The sequence below is a fragment of the Scyliorhinus canicula genome, chromosome 1 (assembly GCF_902713615.1).
Source record: "Scyliorhinus canicula chromosome 1, sScyCan1.1, whole genome shotgun sequence".
Classification (NCBI taxonomy): domain Eukaryota; kingdom Metazoa; phylum Chordata; class Chondrichthyes; order Carcharhiniformes; family Scyliorhinidae; genus Scyliorhinus; species Scyliorhinus canicula.
In genome coordinates, this window is record NC_052146.1 from 75,706,356 (window position 1) to 75,725,428 (window position 19,073).

Here is a 19,073-nt window from a genome sequence, read left to right on the forward strand (position 1 = left end):
GCCAGTGGAGCATTGGTATAGTTGAATCTCTAGGTGACACAGGCATGGATGAGGGTTTCAACAGTGGATCGACTGAGGCAGGGCAGAGAGGGGCAATGATGTGAAGGTTTAAAATAAGCAGTCTTTGTGGTGGAGAGAGTGTGTGGGCTTAGAAACTCAAGCTTGGAATCAAATCAAGCGGCAAGTTTGTGAACAGTGTGGTTCAGTCTGAGACAGTGGCAGATTAGGGGATGGAACGGGTTGCAAGGCAACAGTTGAGCCCCCCAGCCGAATTTTTAATTGGCTGAAATTGTAGAATATCCAAGACAAACAACGCAGGAGTCGAGAGAGATAGTGTTGAGTTCGAGCTGGCTGTTGTCAGTGTACATACCCAATCCAATTATGTGTTCTTGGAGGACCCAGAAATGTTGCTGAGCAGTTGCATTTAGATGACAAAGAAGAGAGGGACAATAATGGATCCTTGGATAACTGCAGAAGTAATCGTATTGAAGCAGCAAGTAAAACCATTGGAGGCGATTCTCCAGCTACAATTCGATAGGTAAGAGCAGAACCAATTGAGGGCAGTCTCATAGAATCAAAGAATCATAGAATTTACAGTGCAGAAGGAGGCCATTCAGCCCATCAAGTTTGCACCAGCCCTTGGAAAGAGCACCATACTTAAGCCCAGGCTTCCACCCTATCCCAGTAACCTTACCTTTTGGACACTAAGGGGCAATTTAGCGTGGCCAATCCACTTAGCCTGCACATCTTTGGACTGTGGGAGGAAACCGGAGCACCCGGAGGAAACCCACGCAGACACGGGGAAAAAGTGAAAACTCAACACAGACATGATGTGGAGATGCCGGCATTAGACTGGGGTGGATATTGGACCTGGGTTACACCAGGTTAAAGTCCAACAGGGTTGTTTTGAATCACTAGCTTTCGGAGCGCAGCTCCTTCATCAGGCTCCGAAAGCTGGAACTCCCTCCCTAACAGCACTGTGGGTGTACCTGCACCACCTGGACTTCAGCGGTTCAAGAAGGCATCTCACCACCACCTTCTCATGAACAACTAGGGATGGACAATAAACTCCAGACTTGATGTCTGCCTCCCAAGATTGAAGTTTAAATATCTGCACCAAATGTCAAGTGAAAATTTACAGCCAGGTTTCTTTGTGATCACTATGTTCTAAGGGGGGATTAGAAAAAAACTTGCCTCTATAACAAGTCGCTTAGTGCATCTTGAAAATAATCATGTATCATATTTATCTTAATAAAGACACATGCAAGTGACATATGATGTGTTCTATCTCAGTACCACACTGATTTTTCAAGCATTTACCAAACACTTTTCATTGAAAACTGCTGCCGTCCTTTAAGTCCTAGCAATGTGCAGTGATTTATTTTAGTGGGAAAAATGAGGGGAGGTAGTTTAAAATGAAGGGGGCAATTCTACAGGGGATACAGGAGCAGAGGGACCTGGGACTAAACTTGCACAAATCGTTGAAGGGCTGGTAGAAAAAGTGCTTGATAAAGCTTTGGGAATCCTACACTTTATAAATAGAAGCATGGAGCACAAAAACAAGGACATTATGATGAACCTTTATAAAATACTGATTCGGCCTCAACTGGAACATTACGTTCAATTCTAGGCATCGCACTTTAAGATGGATGTGAAGGCATGAAAGATTCATGAGAATTGGTTCAGGGATGGGGAACTTCCAATGTGTGGATAAATTGGAGAAGCTGAAGCTGTCCTGCTGGGAGAAGAGAAGGTTTAAAAGCAGATTTGATAGATGTGTCAAAATCATGAAGGATCTGGAAAGTAGATAAAGGGGGACTGGTCCCATCGGTCAAAGGAGTCAAAACTTTAGACACAGATTTAAGGAGATTGGCAAAAGAAGAAACAGCAACATGAGGAGAGTGGTTGGGATCCAGAATGCACTTCCTAAAAGTGTAATGGAGACAGATTCAAACATGGCTTTCAAAATCTGAAGAGAGAAAATGTGCAAGGATAAGGTAGGTGAACAGGCTCGGTGACGTGCTCTTGCAGAGAGCCAGTGCTGCTGTAACCGTTCTATGATTCTAAGTTGCCACATAACTTTTAATAGACAGATCATCAATCAAATAAAACAGTCCTGATCCTACCACATAGCAGCACGTTAATGTACCTGAGCCACAGCAAGAAATTTCCGTGTCGTCTTTCTATAGTTGTATCTGGTCACGATAGCATTGCCAGGCCCTCGCCCAAGATTACATTTCCTGAAGTCCTTGAGATCGGCCTGGGTTCCATCAGTGCAAAGCAGCTTGTACTTGATCGCTTCTGATGCTGAGGAGAATAATGAGACAATCACTTGTTAGAGCGCGGAACAGGGGCAGCACGGTGGCGCAATGGTTAGCACTGCTGCCTCACGGTGCCAAGGACCTGTGTTCAATCCTGGCCTCGGGTCACTGTCTGTGTGGAGTTTGCACATTCTGCCTGTGTCTGCATGAGTCTCACCCCCACAACCCAAAGATGTGCAGGCTAAGTAGATTGGCCACACTTGCCCCTTCATTGAAAAGAATTATTGGGTACTCTAAATTTATTTTTAAAAAGCTATAGTGCTGAATTTCATGGCCCTGCCCATCAGTGTGATTTTTCAGTCCTTCCAAAGTCTTTAAAGAGCTCATTGAACAAAAGAACAAACAAAAGTACAGCACAGGAACAGACCCTTCGGCCCTCCAAGCCTGTCCCTCTATTCCCATCCTATTCATGTATTTGTCAAGATGCCCCTTAAATGTCACTATCATCCCTGCTTCCACCACCTCCTCGGGCAGCGAGTTCAGGCACCCACTACCCTCTGTGTAAAAAACTTACCTCGTACATTTCCTCTAAACCTTGCCCCTCGTACCTTAAAGCCCCCTAGTAATTGACCCCTCTACCCTGGGGAAAAGCCTCTGACTATCCACTCTGTCTATGCCTCTCATAATTTTGTAGACCTCTATCAGGTCGCCGCTCAACCTCCGTCGTTCCAGTGAGAACAAACCGAGTTTATTCAACCTCTCCTCATAACTAATGCCGTCCATACCAGGCAACATCCTGGTAAATCTCTTCTGCACCCTCTCTAAAGTCTCCACATCCTTCTGATAGTGTGGCGACCAAAATTGAACACTATACTCCAAGTGTGGCCTAACTAAGGTTCTATACAGCTGCAATATGACTTGCCAATTTTTATACTCAATGCCCCGGCCAATGAAGGCAAGCATGCCGTATACCTTCTTGACTACCTTCTCCACCTGTGTTGCCCCTTTCAGTGACCTGTGGACCTGTATACCTAGATCTCTCTGACTGTCACTATTCTTGAGGGTTCTACAATATTCCCTACCTGTATTAGACCTTCCAAAATGCATTACCTCACATTTGTCCGAATTGAACTCCATCTGCCATCTCGCCGTCCAAGTATCAAAACAATTGCGTTTTTAGGCCCCGCTCCTGCCCCTCCACAATTTCACCCATAGTCTTCGAAGGCACTCAACAGGGCGTGAAGGGACCCCAGACCTTGATTTTGGATTCCTTCTGATTATCTCCAAACTATTTCTCATTTACTGTCAAGTTTTATATATCCTAATTCTTCAGTAACCAGGCCTATGTAACTTGACTTTTCCGGGGGTCCTTTCCCATGTGCATTGTGCTGCTTCTCCGGATCTATCACTCTATTTCCACTTTTGTCCAGTTTTTTACTTCTATTCTCATTCCCACACCTCAACCACTCTTAGTTATTCATAGAATCATAGAATTTACAGTGCAGAAGGAGGCTATTGGGCACATCGAGTCTGCACCGGCCCTTGGAAAGAGCACTCTACCCCCGTAACCCAGTAACCCCATCCAACCTTTTTGGACACTAAGGGCAATTTAGCATGGTCAATCCACCTAACCTGCACATCTTTTGACTGTGGGAAACTGGAGCACCCAGAGGAAACCCACGCAGACACGGGGAGAACTTGCAGGCTCCGCACAGACTGTGACCAAAGACGGGAATCGAACCTGGGACCCTGGAGCTGTAAAGCAACTGTGCGAACCACTATGCTACCGTGCTGCCCTTTGTCATACCTCCTTTCATTTCTCCCCTCTCAGATTCTCTTTCCTCCCAATTCCCAACCCTTCAGTATTCCACATTCTACCTACTCTCTGCTGTTGTCACAGGCTTGACTCCCTCCTGGGTAAGTGGGAAATTTCCCTCTCTGCCTCTCTCAGTATCCTCTGGCAGGCTCGCCGAGACACCCGACACTGGCTCATTCCGAGCAGCAACTCTAACTCTCCCCCGTCTCCTCCACCCTCATCTCCAACAACAAGTGTGAGGAGCTCATGGATTTCTTTGTCACTAAGATCAATCTATCAGCTGCCCCTGCCACTTCCCTCCCTTCCATTAACCCGCTGAGTCAAAGTTCCTGTAAAGCTTCCCACTGCCTTATCCCTGAACTCGCATGATTCTCATATTTCTATCCTATTTCCTCTGTCCTATCTGAGCGCATGATGAGTATGAGACTCACCTGCTCCACCCCCATGCTCATTCCCACTAAATGCTGACCATTCCAGTACCCCTCCTGGTCACCAGGTTAGCTATTATTTTTAATGGTTCTATTTATGGCAGCATGGTAGCACAGTGGTTAGCACTGTTGCTTCACAGCTCCAGGGTCCCAGGTTCGATTCCCGGCTTGGGTCACTGTCTGTGTGGAATCTGCACGTTCTCCCCATGTCTGCGTGGGTTTCCTCCGGGTGCTCTGGTTTCCTCCTACAAGTCCCGAAAGATGTGTTTGTTCGGTGAATTGGACATTCTGAATTCCCCCTCTGTGTTCCCGAACAGGCGCCGGAATGTGGCGACTAGGGGCTTTTCACAGTAACTTCATTGCAGTGTTAATGTAAGCCTACTTGTGACACTAATAAAGATTAAATTAAATTTTCAGAATTTGACGGTTGACAAAATTTGTCAACAATTCACATAAGGTAGTGCGCGGATGGGTGATCATAAACTAGGTCAAAGGGGTAGTTTCTAGGGAACTTCTTAAAGAAGGAGAGAGAGGGGATTCCACAGCTCTTGACTCAAACAGCTGAAGGTACAGTCACCAAAGGCAGAGATAACCAAATAAAAGGTAATTTGCTTCAAATACATTCCCCGGGGATTAATTGCACAAGTTTTGTCCTTGCTGTAAACAGAAGGAAAAACAGTTTGGAACAGTGTTCTTTTGTCCCCATTTTTTCGCCATTTCACTGGTGTTCCATTTTAAAGTTAAAGTCTTAATTCCACCTTTTGCGTTTATTTTGGATCTTCTTACTCGAAAATTCCTAATTTTTATGGATCAATGCTGTCTTCAAAAGTTAAATTGCCATTTTTAATTGTATGAACTTGTCCTTGTTGTCAGTTGAGAGGGAATGGGGTCACCCGAGCCAGCCAGGCCATCCCTAACTGTTGGAGCCCAGGTATTTGACTACCTGGATTCGGTCAATTCGGCATGTTGGAACTAATGAGGTTCGTGTCCTGACCATTGGAATCCTTGGAAGATCCTGAAGAATGCCCTCCATTTCAGATCGTGCTTGATCCTGGAAGTCTACTTGCTTTGTGCGCCAGTGGAGTGGTCTTTATCCTGATGATGGCCTCATTCCTCAGTTGTTACTCTGGACTTTACTCCTTGATAATCATCTTGTTGTCTATTAATGTTGTCAGTTCATCTGTTTGCAGTGAAGTAAATATTTCAGGGGTGATGGCCTGCACCATTGGTTGTCCTGATTTAATTAGGTTTTATCATGTTAAGCAGAATATTAATTTTGGGTATTGTGCACAGTTTATTTATCCTAATATAGCCTGGGGGGTGGAAGGGGGGGGGGGGGGGGAGGATGAGCAAAGCCAGCGTGGGGGGAGGGATGGAGGGTGTGATTGGTAAAGGTTAGTTCTGTCCTCTCTGTGTTCAAGGAAGCTCCAACATAGGCAAAGTTTTCTTTTTACTTTTGGCTGTGCCTTTTCTTCTTCAGGCTCAGGTGGGCCGTGTATTATCCTGTTCAGGACTGGGGTTTATTGGACTCCCCTTTAGTGGGGATCCAGTCATTTTCCTGATGTGGATGAGGTCTCCTTCTTTGCCTGTTAGAGGTGTTTATGAGGGTCGGCGTTGAGGAATTGGATGGTGAGCTTTGGTGTCATGGACACTCAGATATGGGCCTAAGTTGGCTTTTTTTGAGTGGTCCTGGTTGTGGGTGGGTGGGGGGGGGTACAGCAATTCTGGGGGTGGCTGGTTGGTCCTTCCCTCCAGGGCACTCCCCAGTTTGGGGGTCGCTCTGACAGCCCAACCATCTGGAATGGATCCCACCCTGTTTACAGTTGGGACTAGTTTAGATTCCTTTTGATTCTAGGCCCCACAATAACCTGTTGTCCTCTTGAGGGGGGTACTGGTGCTGACCCACTCCCTCAGACTTACCCACTCACTCAGACTTTCCCACTTCCTCACTCACCCACTCCCTCAGCCACGCCCATTCCCTCAGACTCGTCCACTCACTCAGACTTGCCCACTTCCTCACTCACCCACTCCTCCGCCACGCCCACTCCCTCAGACTCACCCACTCACTCCCACCCATTCACCCCTCTCTCGGGGCCAGCCAAGGCACTTCTTGGGCTCTGGCCCCTCACTTACCTGAGTTTAAATTAAAGTATCTCCAGCTCATCCAATCAGAGGCTGGCTTCTCAGATAATTGGCTGCTGATAGGCTGGCTAGAGTGCCTATCAGTAGCTAACAAAGTGAAACTGGCGCCTTCGATTGGGCAAGCTGAAAGGAAAGCTATTTTAAAAATTTAAAATGATCCGACCGATCATCGAACCCCAGGAAGATCCCTGCGGAACCCCAGGAGGAGTCCTGCGGAACCCCAGGAAGATCCCTGCTGAACCCCAGGAGGATCCCTGCGGAACCCCAGGAAGATCCCTGCTGAACCCCAGGAGGATCCCTGCGGAACCCCAGGAGGAGTCCTGCGGAACCCCAGGAGGAGTCCTGCGGAACCCCAGGAGGATCCCTGCGGAACCCCAGAATTCCATGGAACCCAGTGTGAGAGCCGCTGCTCTAGCAAAATAAAACCTTGAAGGAAATAATTTAAAAAAATTAAATTTAGAGTACCCAATTAATTTTTTCCCGTTAAGGAGCAACTTAGCGTGGCCAACCCACCTACCCTGAAGGAAATAAAAATATGCAAGCTTTACTCACCATTGACGTTGACCAGAGCTGTGCTATCCAGAAAGGCAATATCACTATTTTCCCTTTCCAAACACCTGTAAGAAAATGCCAGAAAATAGAAGCATCTTAGATACTTTGTACTGGCATTAAGCAGGGAATTCTACAAAGCAGCAAAAACATTTTGTGATAGGCAGAGCTAAGCGAAACCATAGCCAACAGATCAGATCTAAACTCCTGCCACATCCAGAAGTGGATGGTGGTGGACAATTGGACAGCTAACAGGCTTCACAAATATCCCCATCCACAATGATGGGGGAGCCCAGCACATCAGTGCAAAAGAAAAGGCTGATGCATTTGCAGCCATCTTTTACTAGAAGTACCAAGTGGATGATCTATCTCGGCCTCCTGAGGTCGCCAGCATTATAGATGCCAGTCATTAGCCAACTCGAGTCACTCCACGTGATACTAAGAAACAGCTGAAGGCACCATATACTGAAAAAACTATGGGCCCTGACAATAGTACTGAAGATGTGCTCCAGAACTAGACACATCCCTAATCAAGCTGTTCCAGTACAGCTACAACACTGGCACCTCCCCAGCAATGTGGAAAATTGCCCAGGTATGTTCTGGTACACAAGCAGCACGATAAATCCAATCCAGTCAATTACCATCCCATCAGTCTACTCTTGATACTCAGCAAAGTGATGGAAGGTATCAGCAATAATGCTACCAAGTGGCACTTACTCAGCAATAACCTGTTCACTGACGCTCAGTTTTGATTCTACCAGAGTCACTCAGTTCCTGACCTCACTCCTGCCTTGGTCCAAACATGGAGAAGAGAGCTGAACTCAAGGAGGTGTGAGGTGAGAATGGCTGTCCTTGACATCAAGGCAGCAATTAATTGAGTGTGGTATCAAGAGGTCCGAGCAAAACTGGAGTAAATTGGAATTTAGAAAAATCCCTCCACTGGTTGGAGTCACACCCGGCACAAAGGACGATGATAGTGGTTGTTAGAGGTCAATCATCTCAGTCCCAGGACATCACTGCAGGAGTTCCTCAGAGTAGTGTCCTCGGTCCAACCATCTTCAGCTGCTTCATCAATGACTTTTCTGTTATTATAAGGTCAGAAGTGGACTGTTCGTTGATGACTGCACAATGTTCAGCACATTTGCAATGCCTCAGATACCGAAGCAGTCCATGTTCAAATGCAGCAAGACCTGGAAAATATCCTGGTAACTGGCAAGAAGCATTTGCGCCACACAAGTGCAAGGCAATGCCCATCTCTAATAAGAGAGAATCTAAACATTGCCCCCTGACATTCAATGGCATTATCATCACTGAATCAGCAACTATTCTGATTGCTGTTATAGTGCGGAGCGCAGTAGTTGCTAAGTGAGTGCTTGCTGAGAAGGGGAGTAAATTTTTTTTTAAAACTTCCTGTTGCGAGTTTCCAGCTGAATCCGGTCGGAGTGAGGACCGAGTGACTGCTGGGTAAGCAGTAAAGATTTAAATTGTTTGGCGGGCCCATAACAGTTGATTGCTGTTCTCGTGCGGGGCGCAGCGGTTGCTGAGTGAGTGCTTGCTGAGAAGGGGAGTAAATTTTTTAAACGCTTACTGTTGTGGGTTTCCAGCTGAATCCAGTCGGAGTGAGGACAGAGTGACTGCTGGGTAAGTAGTAAAGATTTAAATTGTTTGCGCGGGCCCATAACAGCTGATTGCTATTATAGTGCGGAGCGCAGTGGTTGCTGGTTAAGTGTTTTATTTTTACCTGTATTTAAGTTGGGCGGTTCCTAAACCCGAGACACTGCACTTATAGTGCCCTTCACCCTTCCACCTCCTCTAACCTAAGGGGTTGAGTGAATATCAGGCAAGCTCTTTATTTATTTCTTTTTCTTGTTTTATCCGCAAGCTATCTAGAGGGGATGGCAGGGATGGCAGTGCAATGTTCCTTCTGCAGAATGTTTGAGGTGAGGGACACCATCAGTGTCCCTGCTAATTTCACCTGTGGGAAGTGCACCCATCTCCAGCTCCTCAGAAACCGCGTTAGGGAACTGGAGCTGGAGCTGGATGAACTTCGGATCATTCAGGAGGCAGAGGTGGTCATAGATAGTAGCTTCAGGGATGTAGTTACTCCGAATAATCAAGATAGATGTGTGACGGTGAGAGGGGCTGGGAGGAAGCAGTCAGTGCAAGGATCCTCTGTGGCCGTGCCCCTCCATAACAAGTATACCGCTTTGGATGCTGTTTAGGGGTTTGACCTACCAGGGGTAAGCCACGGTGAATGGATCTCCTGCACTGAGTCCGTCCCTATGGCAGGAGAGCAGGAGAGCAATAGTTATTGGGGACTCGATAGTTAGAGGGACAGATAGACGGTTCTGTGGCAACGAAAGAGACTCACGGATGGTATGTTGCCTCCCGGGTGCCAGGGTCCATGACGTCTTGAACCGTGTTTTCAGAATCCTTAAAGGGGAGGGGGAACAGTCACAAGTCGTGGTACACATCAGTACCAATGACATAGGTAAGAGAAGGGACAGGGATTTAAAACAGGAATTTAGGGAGCTAGGGTGGAAGCGGAGAGCCAGGATAAACCATGTTGTCATCTCTGGTTTGTTGCCGGTGCCACGTGCTTTTGAGTTGAGGAATAGGAAGAGAGTGCAGATAAACACGTGGCTGCAGGAATGGTGTAGGAGGGAGGGTTTCAGTTACTTGGATAATTGGAGCACATTCTGGGGAAGGTGGGACCTGTACAGACAGGGCAGTTTGCACCTGAACAAGAGGGGCACCAATATCCTGGGAGGGAAATTTGCTACGGCTCTTCGGGGGGCGGGGGGTTAAACTAATTTGTCAGGGGGATGGGAAAACGAGCTGTAGTCCAGGAGCCAGTATTGAGAGTAGCGAGGTACTGAGGAGGGTATCAAGGTCGCAGGAGTGTACTGGACAGACAGGAAAATGGGTTGAAGTGTGTCTACTTCAATGCAAGGAGCATCTGGAATAAGGTAGGTGAACTTGGAGCGTGGATTGGTACTTGGGACTACGATGTTGTGGGCATTACGGAGACATGGTTAGAACAGAGACAGGAATGGTTGTTGGAAGTTCCGGGTTATAGATGTCTCAGTAAGTGTAGGGAACGTGGTAAAAGAGGTGGAGGAGTTGCATTGTTAATCACAGAACACAGAACAGTACTCAAGTAATCAGTAATCAAGGATAGTTTAACGGCTGCAAAAAGGCAGTTCGAGGGGGATCTGCCGACTGAGGTAATATGGGCTGAAGTTAGAAATAGGAAAGGAGCGGTCACGTTGTTAGGAGTAATAGAGATGTGGAGGAAGAAATTGCAAAACAGATTATGGATAGGTGTGGAGGTCTCAGGGTAGTTGTCATGGGTGACTTTAACTTTCCAAATATTGATTGGAACCTCTATAGGTCGAACAGTTTGGATGGGGCAGTTTTTGTACAATGTGTGCAGGAGGGTTTCCTGACACAATATGTGGATAGGCTGACAAGAGGGTGGGTCACATTGGATTTGGTACTGGGTAATGAACCGGGCCAAGTGTTAGATTTATTTGTGGGAGAGCACTTTGGAGATAGTGACCATAATTCGGTGTCTTTCACTATTGCAATGGAGAGGGATAGGGTCATACGGCAGGGCAAAATTTATAATTGGGGGAGGGGTAATTATGATGCGATTAGGCAAGAATTAGGGAGCATAAGATGGGAACAGAAACTGTCAGGGAAAGGCACAAATTAGAAGTGGAGCTTGTTCAAGGAACAAATACTGCGTGTCCTTGATAGGTATGTCCCTGTCAAGCAGGGAGGAAATAGCCGGGTGAGGGAACCATGGTTCACAAAATAAGTTGAATGTCTTGTCAAGAAGAAAAAGGAAGCGTATGTAAGGATGAGAAAACAAGGTTCAGTTGCGTCGCTTGAGGGTGACAAGGTAGCAAGGAATGAGCTGAAAAAAGGGCTTAAGAGAGCTAGGAGGGGGCATGAGAAGTCCTTGGCGGGTCGGATCAAGGAAAACCCCAAGGCGTTTTACTCTTATGTGAGAAATAAAAGAATGACCAGGGTCAGGGTAGGGCCGGTCAAGGACAGTAGTGGGAACTTGTGCATGGAGTCAGAAGAGATAGGAGAGACTCCACAAAGCCTGTCCACCCTCAACAAGGCACAAGTCAAGAATGTGATGGAATACACTCCACTTGTCTGGATGCCTGCAGCTCCAACAACACTTAAGAAGCACAACACCTGACTTCTAGTGGCGACAGGTAGGTGGACGTTACATGTTAGGTGGCTCCTGCTAGGGGCAGCACGGTGACTCAGTGGTTAGCACAGCTACCTACGGCACTGAGGACGCGGGTTCAATCCCGGCTCTGGGTCACTGTCCATGTGGAGTTTGCACATTCTCCCTGTGTCTGCGTGGGTTTCACCCCCACACCCCAAAGATGTGCAGAGTAGGTGGATTGGCCACGCTAAATTGCCCCTTAATTGGAAAATAATAATTGGGTACTCTAAATTGGAAAAAAAAAGTAGCTCATAATAGAGTCTATGGTTTTTGGACTTTTATCCTGATCTCAGAAATGGTTTTCAGATGAGTTGGTGTGGGAAGTCATGAGGAGGTTGGGGAATGTAGAAGTTCCAGAAGAAAGGTGCTGGAAAGAAGGGGACAAGTGAAATTCCGCCGGTGAGTGAGTCCGTGAGTCCTGCAGGGAGAACGATGGTGGGGGCTGGGTCGTCAGGTGGGGCCACTCCCCTCACGGTGCAAACTGACCGAGATGATGTCAGAGTTTGAGAGGCCATTTGGAGGTGCTTTGGAGGGAGATAGTGGCTACGCTGAAAGAGTGTGTGGAGGAAGTGATTGCTCTGGTAAAGACAGCAGTGATGAAGACATCGGTCGAGGTGCGGGTGCGAGGAGAGAAGTTGAAGGTGGGGGAGGAGGCATTGTCACAACACAGCAACCAGTTCACCTCGATGGGTGAGGAGTTGCAGAGGGTGGCGGAGATCAACAAAGGCCTCAGAGCTAAGGTGGAGGACCTGGAGAACAGGTCGAGGAGGCAGAATCTGAGGGTTGTGGGTCTGCCTGAGGGGTGGAAAGCCTGAGGCTGACAGAGTACTTTGCAAAGATATTTGTTGAGTTGATGGGGAGGGGGAAGAACACTCCCTCTACAGGTTGTAAAGTGCATATTGGTCACTCAGGCTGAAGCCTAAGGCAAATGAGCCGCCAAGCTGTTTCCACAGCTACCACGTGAAGGTGAAAGTTTTGTGCTGGGCGAAGCAGAGACGCGAGGTGAAGTGGGAAGGCATTGGTATGCACATATAACAAGATCTAACGGCAGTGTTGGTGAGAAGGGGGGCAGCCTTTGGATGGGTGAAGGCAGCATTGAAAGGCAGCAAAGTGAGATTTGGAATGGTCTACCCCGTGAAGCTGAGAGTGACGCACAATTAGAAGGACTTTTATTTTGAGACGGTGGAGACGGCGGAGGCTTTCGTTCAGACTGTGGGACTGGGGCTGAGTTGAGAGTTGGGATTTGGATTTGGTTAATGGGGGCCGGGACTTTTTCTCTTATTGAGGGTTTTCTATTTGGATTGGTGTTTTGTTTCTGTTTCTTAAATGGGGGGTTATTTACATGTGTTGGGGGCTTTTTCCTTACGGGTGCAGTTCTTTTTTGTTTCTTGGTTCGAGGGGGGTGGGTGTTGGGCATGTGGGGCTGGGTTTCTGAGGAGGGGATGGGGAGGAGGGCGAGGGGGTGAGCCTCTGGCATCGGGTCACCGCACTAGAAATCGAAGGTTGGCTAGTGAACGGGAGTGTGGTGGGGGGAGGGGTCGTTGGACCTGGGATGTGTGAATGGGGGAGGAGTGGATCGATACTGGGAGGAGTGTTTGTAAGAGGAAGTGGATAGGGGTATTCTGGGAGTGGGGCGGCAGAGTCAATGGTAACCAAAGGATGGGGCAGATCTGGCGAGATAGGCGGGGCCTGGGGTAATGGTGATGGTGGATAGGAGGGGCAGGGGGGTGATGAGAGACCCCTGGTCAGAATGATGACATAGAACATGAGGGGTTGTTGCGACTGGTGAAGAGTAAAGGTATCTGATTGCGGTATTGGAGAAATTTGGGATTGGGCTGATATTTTTGACATGGGGGCAGGTGCTATATAAGGTGCCGATGGAGAGTGTGTGCACAAATGGTGATTTCAGGGTATTTTTTATTGACAGGGGGACAAGGCAGGGGCGTCCCCCCTTCTGTTTGCGTTTGCGATAGAGCCCTTGGCCATTGCACTGAGGAGCACGGAGTTGTGGAAGGGGATGGGGGTGGAATGGAGCATAAAGTGCCCTTGTACGCGGATGATTTGTTCCAGAGCCGGGCTCCTCAGTGGGGGACATAATGGGCTTGCTTCAAAGATTTGGGACGTTCTCAGGGTATAAGCTAAATTTGGGGAAGAGTGAATATTTTGTGGTTTCCTCTCCAGGGCCGGGGGCTGAGTTGGGGGGCTGCCATTCCGTGTGGCAGCATCTCACTTTAGGTATCTGGGGGTGAAGGTGGCCGGGGACTGGGTAGGTCTTTGGAATTTTAATTTCTCTAGCCTGGTGGGTGGGTGAAGGCTGATTTGTTGAGGTGGGATAATCTTCCTGTCATTGATGGGCCGCGTACCGGTGGTGAAGATGAACATTTTACCGCGATTTATGTTTTTATTTCAGTGCCTGTCGGTTTTTGTTCCCAATGCATTTTTCAGAAGGGGTGGAAAGGCTGATCTCGTAGCCTGTATGGGCGGAGGAGGTGGCCAGGACAAAGAAGTTGGCTAAGAAGTTAATTTGGCTAATGGTAAAATTCTTGGTAGTGTGGATGAGCAGAGGGATCTCGGTGTCCATGTACATAGATCCCTGAAAGTTGCCACCCAGGTTGATAGGGTTGTGAAGAAGGCCTATGGTGTGTTGGCCTTTATTGGTAGAGGGATTGAGTTCCGGAGCCATGAGGTCATGTTGCAGTTGTACAAAACTCTAGTACGGCCGCATTTGGAGTATTGCGTACAGTTCTGGTCGCCTCATTATAGGAAGGACGTGGAAGCTTTGGAACGGGTGCAGAGGAGATTTACCAGGATGTTGCCTGGTATGGAGGGAAAATCTTATGAGGAAAGGCTGATGGACTTGAGGTTGTTTTCGTTAGAGAGAAGAAGGTTAAGAGGTGACTTAATAGAGGCATACAAAATGATCAGAGGGTTAGATAGGGTGGACAGCGAGAGCCTTCTCCCGCGGATGGAGGTGGCTAGCACGAGGGGACATAGCCTTAAATTGAGGGGTAATAGATATAGGACAGAGGTCAGAGGTGGGTTTTTTACGCAAAGAGTGGTGAGGCCGTGGAATGCCCTACCTGCAACAGTAGTGAACTCGCCAACATTGAGGGCATTTAAAAATTTATTGGATAAGCATATGGATGATAAGGGCATAGTGTAGGTTAGATGGCCTTTAGTTTTTTTCCATGTCGGTGCAACATCGAGGGCCGAAGGGCCTGTACTGCGCTGTATCGTTCTATGTTCTATGTTCTAAGGTGGTGCTGCAGAGTGGACGGCAGACGGGCGGGTTAGGCCACCCGAATCTGATGTGCTGCTATTGGGTGGCAAATGCAGAGAAGGTTCAGGGATGGAATGGGAAGGTGGGGGCTTTGTGGGTAAGGATGGAGGCGGGCTCATGTAGGGGGTCGGGGTTGTGGGCGCTGGCAACAGCGCCGCTCCCAATGGCCAGGGAAGTAGTCAGTGAGTCCAGTGGTGGCGGCCACGCTGAGGATTTGGAGACAGTTCCGGCAGCATTTTAGGTTGGGACCAGGAATGCCGGTGGGGGTAGAGTTTCCGGTACATGCTGGTGCGGGACATTGCAAGGAAGATCTTCCTGACCTTCCTGATAGCTTCCGCCTCATCTCCGTCAGCGGTGATGTGTTGGGTAAGCTGGGTCTGCGAGGGCTGCGTTTACTGCAGTAGTGAGAGAGACAGGCTTCCAACACTTTAAGAAATGCAACTCAATTTTATTGAACACTTAACTATAATACATGCGACTTCCAGTTGTGGCTATGCGGAGCTAAGCCGCACGTTCGGCAGCTCCCGCTACGTTAGGACTTTTGGGCCGATTTGAGGGCCCCAAACGGCGCTGTCTCGATGAATCCCGGTGGGGGAAGGTGTCTAGAGGAGCATTCCCCATAATTTATGGTGCTCACTCGGAGTGGGGCAAAGGAAAAAGCTGCAGCAGCTCCCCAAGAAAAGCGGGGGAAGAAGGACAAAATGGCGGCCGGCGGAACACCAGAGGACTGGTGGAAGTGGGCGCAGGAGCAGCAGGCTTCTCTCCTGCACTGTTTTGCGGAGCTGAAGGCTGAGTTGCTGGACTCCCTGAATGCGACTACCAACAGGCTGCTTGAGACAGCGCCGGCCCCAGGGTTGCTGGCGCCCCGGGCAAGCTGAACTTCGGTGCCCTTGGGGGGGGGGGGGGCCGAGAGAGGGGCGGGGCCGAGGGGGGGGCGGGGCCGAGGGGGGGGGCGGGGGGAGCGTACCCGAGGGGGGGGGGAGCGGACCCGAGAGGGTGGGAGCGGACCCGAGGGGGGGGGGGGCGGATCCGAGGAGGGGGGAGCGGACCCGAGGAGGGGGGAGCGGACCCGAGAAGGGGGGAGCGGACCCAAGAAGGCGGTGGAGAGACCGAGTGGGGGGGGGGGAGAGACCGAGGGGGGGGGGAGAGAGCGAGGGGGGGAGGGAGAGAGCGAGGGGGGGGGAGAGAGCGAGGGGGGGGGGAGAGAGCGAGGGGGGGGGGAGAGAGCGAGGGGGGGGGAGAGACGGGGGGGGGGAGAGTCCGGGGGGGGGGGACGAGGGGGGTAGCGGACCGAGGGGGGGAGCGGACCGAGCCGGGGGGGGGCCGGACCCGAGGGGGGGGCGGACCCGAGGGGGGGGCGGACCCGAGGGGGGGGCGGACCCGAGGGGGGGGCGGACCCGAGGGGGGGGGCGGACCCGAGGGGGGGCGGACCCGAGGGGGGGGGGGCGGATCCGAGGGGGGGGGCGAACCCGAGGGGGGGGAGCGGACCTAGCGAGGGGGGGGGGACCGGGGGGGGGGGGGGGCGGACCGGGGGGGGGGGCGGACCGGGGGGGGGGGGGGGGGTGGCGGACAGAGGGGGGGGCGCCCTGGGGGAGTGCGGCCACCCTGGGGGAATGCGGCCACCGCGCATGCGCTGGTTGACACCGGCCCAACTGCGCATGCGCGGGACCCGAGTCTCTGGCGCCCCCTAGCACATGGAGCCCCGGGCGACTGCCCGAGTTGCCGGTGCCTTGAGCCGGCCCTGGCTTGAGACCCAGGAGGCCCAGGAGGTGTCCATTCGGGAGTTGCAGCAGCAGGCCGCAGAGCGGGAGGAGGAGGCCGTGGTCCTCGTGGGGAAAGTGGAGTTGCACGAGGCACTCCACAAAAAGTGGCAAGACCGCTTGGAGGAGCTGGACGTTCGCACGAGGCGAAAGAATTTGAGGATCCTGGGCCTGGCGGAGGGGCTGGAGGGGTCGGATCTCCCGTCGTATGTGACCACGATGTTGAGCTCGTTGATGGGAGCGGGGTCCTTCCATTTTCCCCTGGAGCTTGAGGGGGCTCACAGAATGCTGGCCAGGAGGCCTAAGGCAAATGAACCTCCGCGGGCGGTGCTGGTGCGGTTCCATCGGTTCAGCGACCGGGAGTTTGCGCTGCGCTGGGCCAAGAAAGAGAGGAGCAGCAAGTGGGAGAATTCGGTAGTGCGAATCTACCAGGACTGGAGTGCGGAGGTGGCTAAGTGGCGGGCCGGGTTCAACCGGACGAAGGCGGTGCTGCATGCCAGGCAGGTCAGATTTGGAATGCTGCAGACTGCGCGCCTGTGGGTGACATATAAGGACCGGTACCACTACTTCGAGTCCCCGGAGGAGGCGTGGGCCTTTGTACAGGCGGAGAAGCTGGACTTGAACTAGGGTCTGGGGACACACTATGGCCGTTGCTGTTTTTTTTCGCTGTTGATGTTCTGCAATTTTGACACGTGTTTTTTATGCTGGTTTTCTTCTGCTCTGTTTCCGGGTGGGTTTGTCTGTTGGGTATGGGTGTGGGGTATGTGGGGAACGTTGTGGGTATGTGCTTTATATGTTCTCTTCTGTACGGGGCTGGGGGTTGGGGTGAAACTGGATTTTGGGGAGCTGCGTCAGAAGGGTGGGGTGTGGCAGTGTAAAAGCGCGGGCTTTCCTCTGGATGCCCGCGCTGCGGGGCGGGGGGGCGGAGCTGGAGGTGGGGGCGTGGCCTCTACTGGTTTTCTTTCCCGCGCTGAAGCGGTGCCAAGGAGGTGTGGCAAGAAAAGGATGACCCCATGCCGGGAGGGGATGCGTTTTGGCGGGAGTTGCCGGGGTCAGCAGAAGTCAGCTGACTCACAGAAGTACCATGGAGGGTGCGTCGCTGCTAGGAGGGGTCCTAGCCTGGAGGGGGGGGGGGGGGATACCGGGTTCCTGCTGGAATGGCCAGGAAGGAGCTGGTGTGGGCCGGGGGGGTAGAGGAGAGGCATTATCGCCATGGGGAACGGGTCGGGTGGGGCGATCTGGCCTGGGGCGAACAGTCGATAAGCTATGGCTAGCCGGCAGGGGAGGGGGGCGGGTTGCCCTCTGATCCGGCTGATTACCTGGAACGTGAGGGGGCTGAATGGGCCGGTTAAGAGAACTAGGGTATTTTCTCATCTGAAGGGGCTGAAGGCGGACGTGGCTATGCTCCAGGAGACCCACTTGAAGGTGGCGGACCAGGTTCGTCTGAGGAAGGGGTGGGTGGGGCAGGTTTTTCACTCAGGATTAGACGCGAAGAACCGGGGGGTGGCGATTCTGGTGGGGAAGAGGGTGGCGTTCGAGGCGGCTGAGGTGGTGTCGGACAAGGAGGGCAGATATATTATGGTGAAGGGTAGGCTGCAGGGAGAGAAGGTGGTGCTGGTTAATGTATATGCCCCGAATTGGGATGATGCTGGCTTCATGAGGCGCTTGTTGGGCCACATTCCGGACCTGGAGGCAGGGGGCCTGATCATGGGGGGAGACTTTAACACAGTGCTGGATCCCCCACTGGACCGGTCCAGTTCAAGGACGGGCAGGAGACCGGCGGCGGCCAAAGTGCTGAGGGGGTTTATGGACCAGATGGGAGGGGTGGATCCCTGGAGGTTTGGGAGGCCGAGAACGCGGGAGTATTCCTTTTTATCTCATGTCCATAGGGTTTATTCCCGAATAGATTTTTTCGTCCTGAGCAGGGGATTGATCCCGAAGGTGCAGGATACCGAGTATTCGGCCATAGCGATTTCAGACCATGCTCCGCACTGGGTTGATCTGGAGATGGGGGAGGCGCTGGACCAGCGCCCGCTATGACGCCTGGATGTGGGGATGCTGGCTGATGAGGAGGTTTTGTAGGAGGGTCCGGGGAAGTATTGAGGGGTATCTTGATACCAACGACATGGGGGAGGTCCGGGTGGGGATGGTCTGGGAGGCTCTGAAAGCAGTGATCTGGGGGGAGCTGATCTCCATCCGGGCCCACAGGGAAAGGAGGGAGAGGAAGGAGAGGGAGAGACTGGTGGGAGAGCTCCTGGATGTGGACAGGAGATACGCGGAGGCACCGGAGGAGGGATTGCTGGGGGAACGGCGCAGGTTTCAGGCCAAATTTGACTTGTTGACACCAGAAAGGCGGAGACACAGTGGAGGAGGGCGCAGGGCGCGGTATATGAGTGTGGGGAGAAGGCGAGCAGGATGTTGGCTCATCAGCTCCGTAGGCGGGATGCGGCTAGGGAAATTGGTGGAGTAACGGATAAGGGTGGGAATGTAGTGCAGAAGGGGGCAGAAGTAAATGGGGTCTTTAGGGACTTCTACGAGGAACTGTACTGGTCGGAACCTCCGGTGGGGAGAGGGGGGATGGAGAGCTT

The 19,073-nt window shown here is 51.3% G+C and overlaps 1 protein-coding gene across 1 annotated transcript in view; it reads right to left on the bottom strand.

Annotated features, from left to right (window-relative positions):
* Positions 1-19,073, bottom strand: part of zgc:172271 (uncharacterized protein LOC100000381 homolog) — a 183,842-nt gene that overhangs the window by 62,164 nt on the left and 102,605 nt on the right. Inside the window, exons 6-7 of the mRNA XM_038793393.1 lie at positions 7,200-7,264; positions 2,150-2,307 (exon numbers count right to left, since the gene is read on the bottom strand). Coding sequence (XP_038649321.1) covers positions 2,150-2,307; positions 7,200-7,264 — 223 coding nt within the window. The remainder of the gene's footprint in view (positions 1-2,149; positions 2,308-7,199; positions 7,265-19,073) is intronic.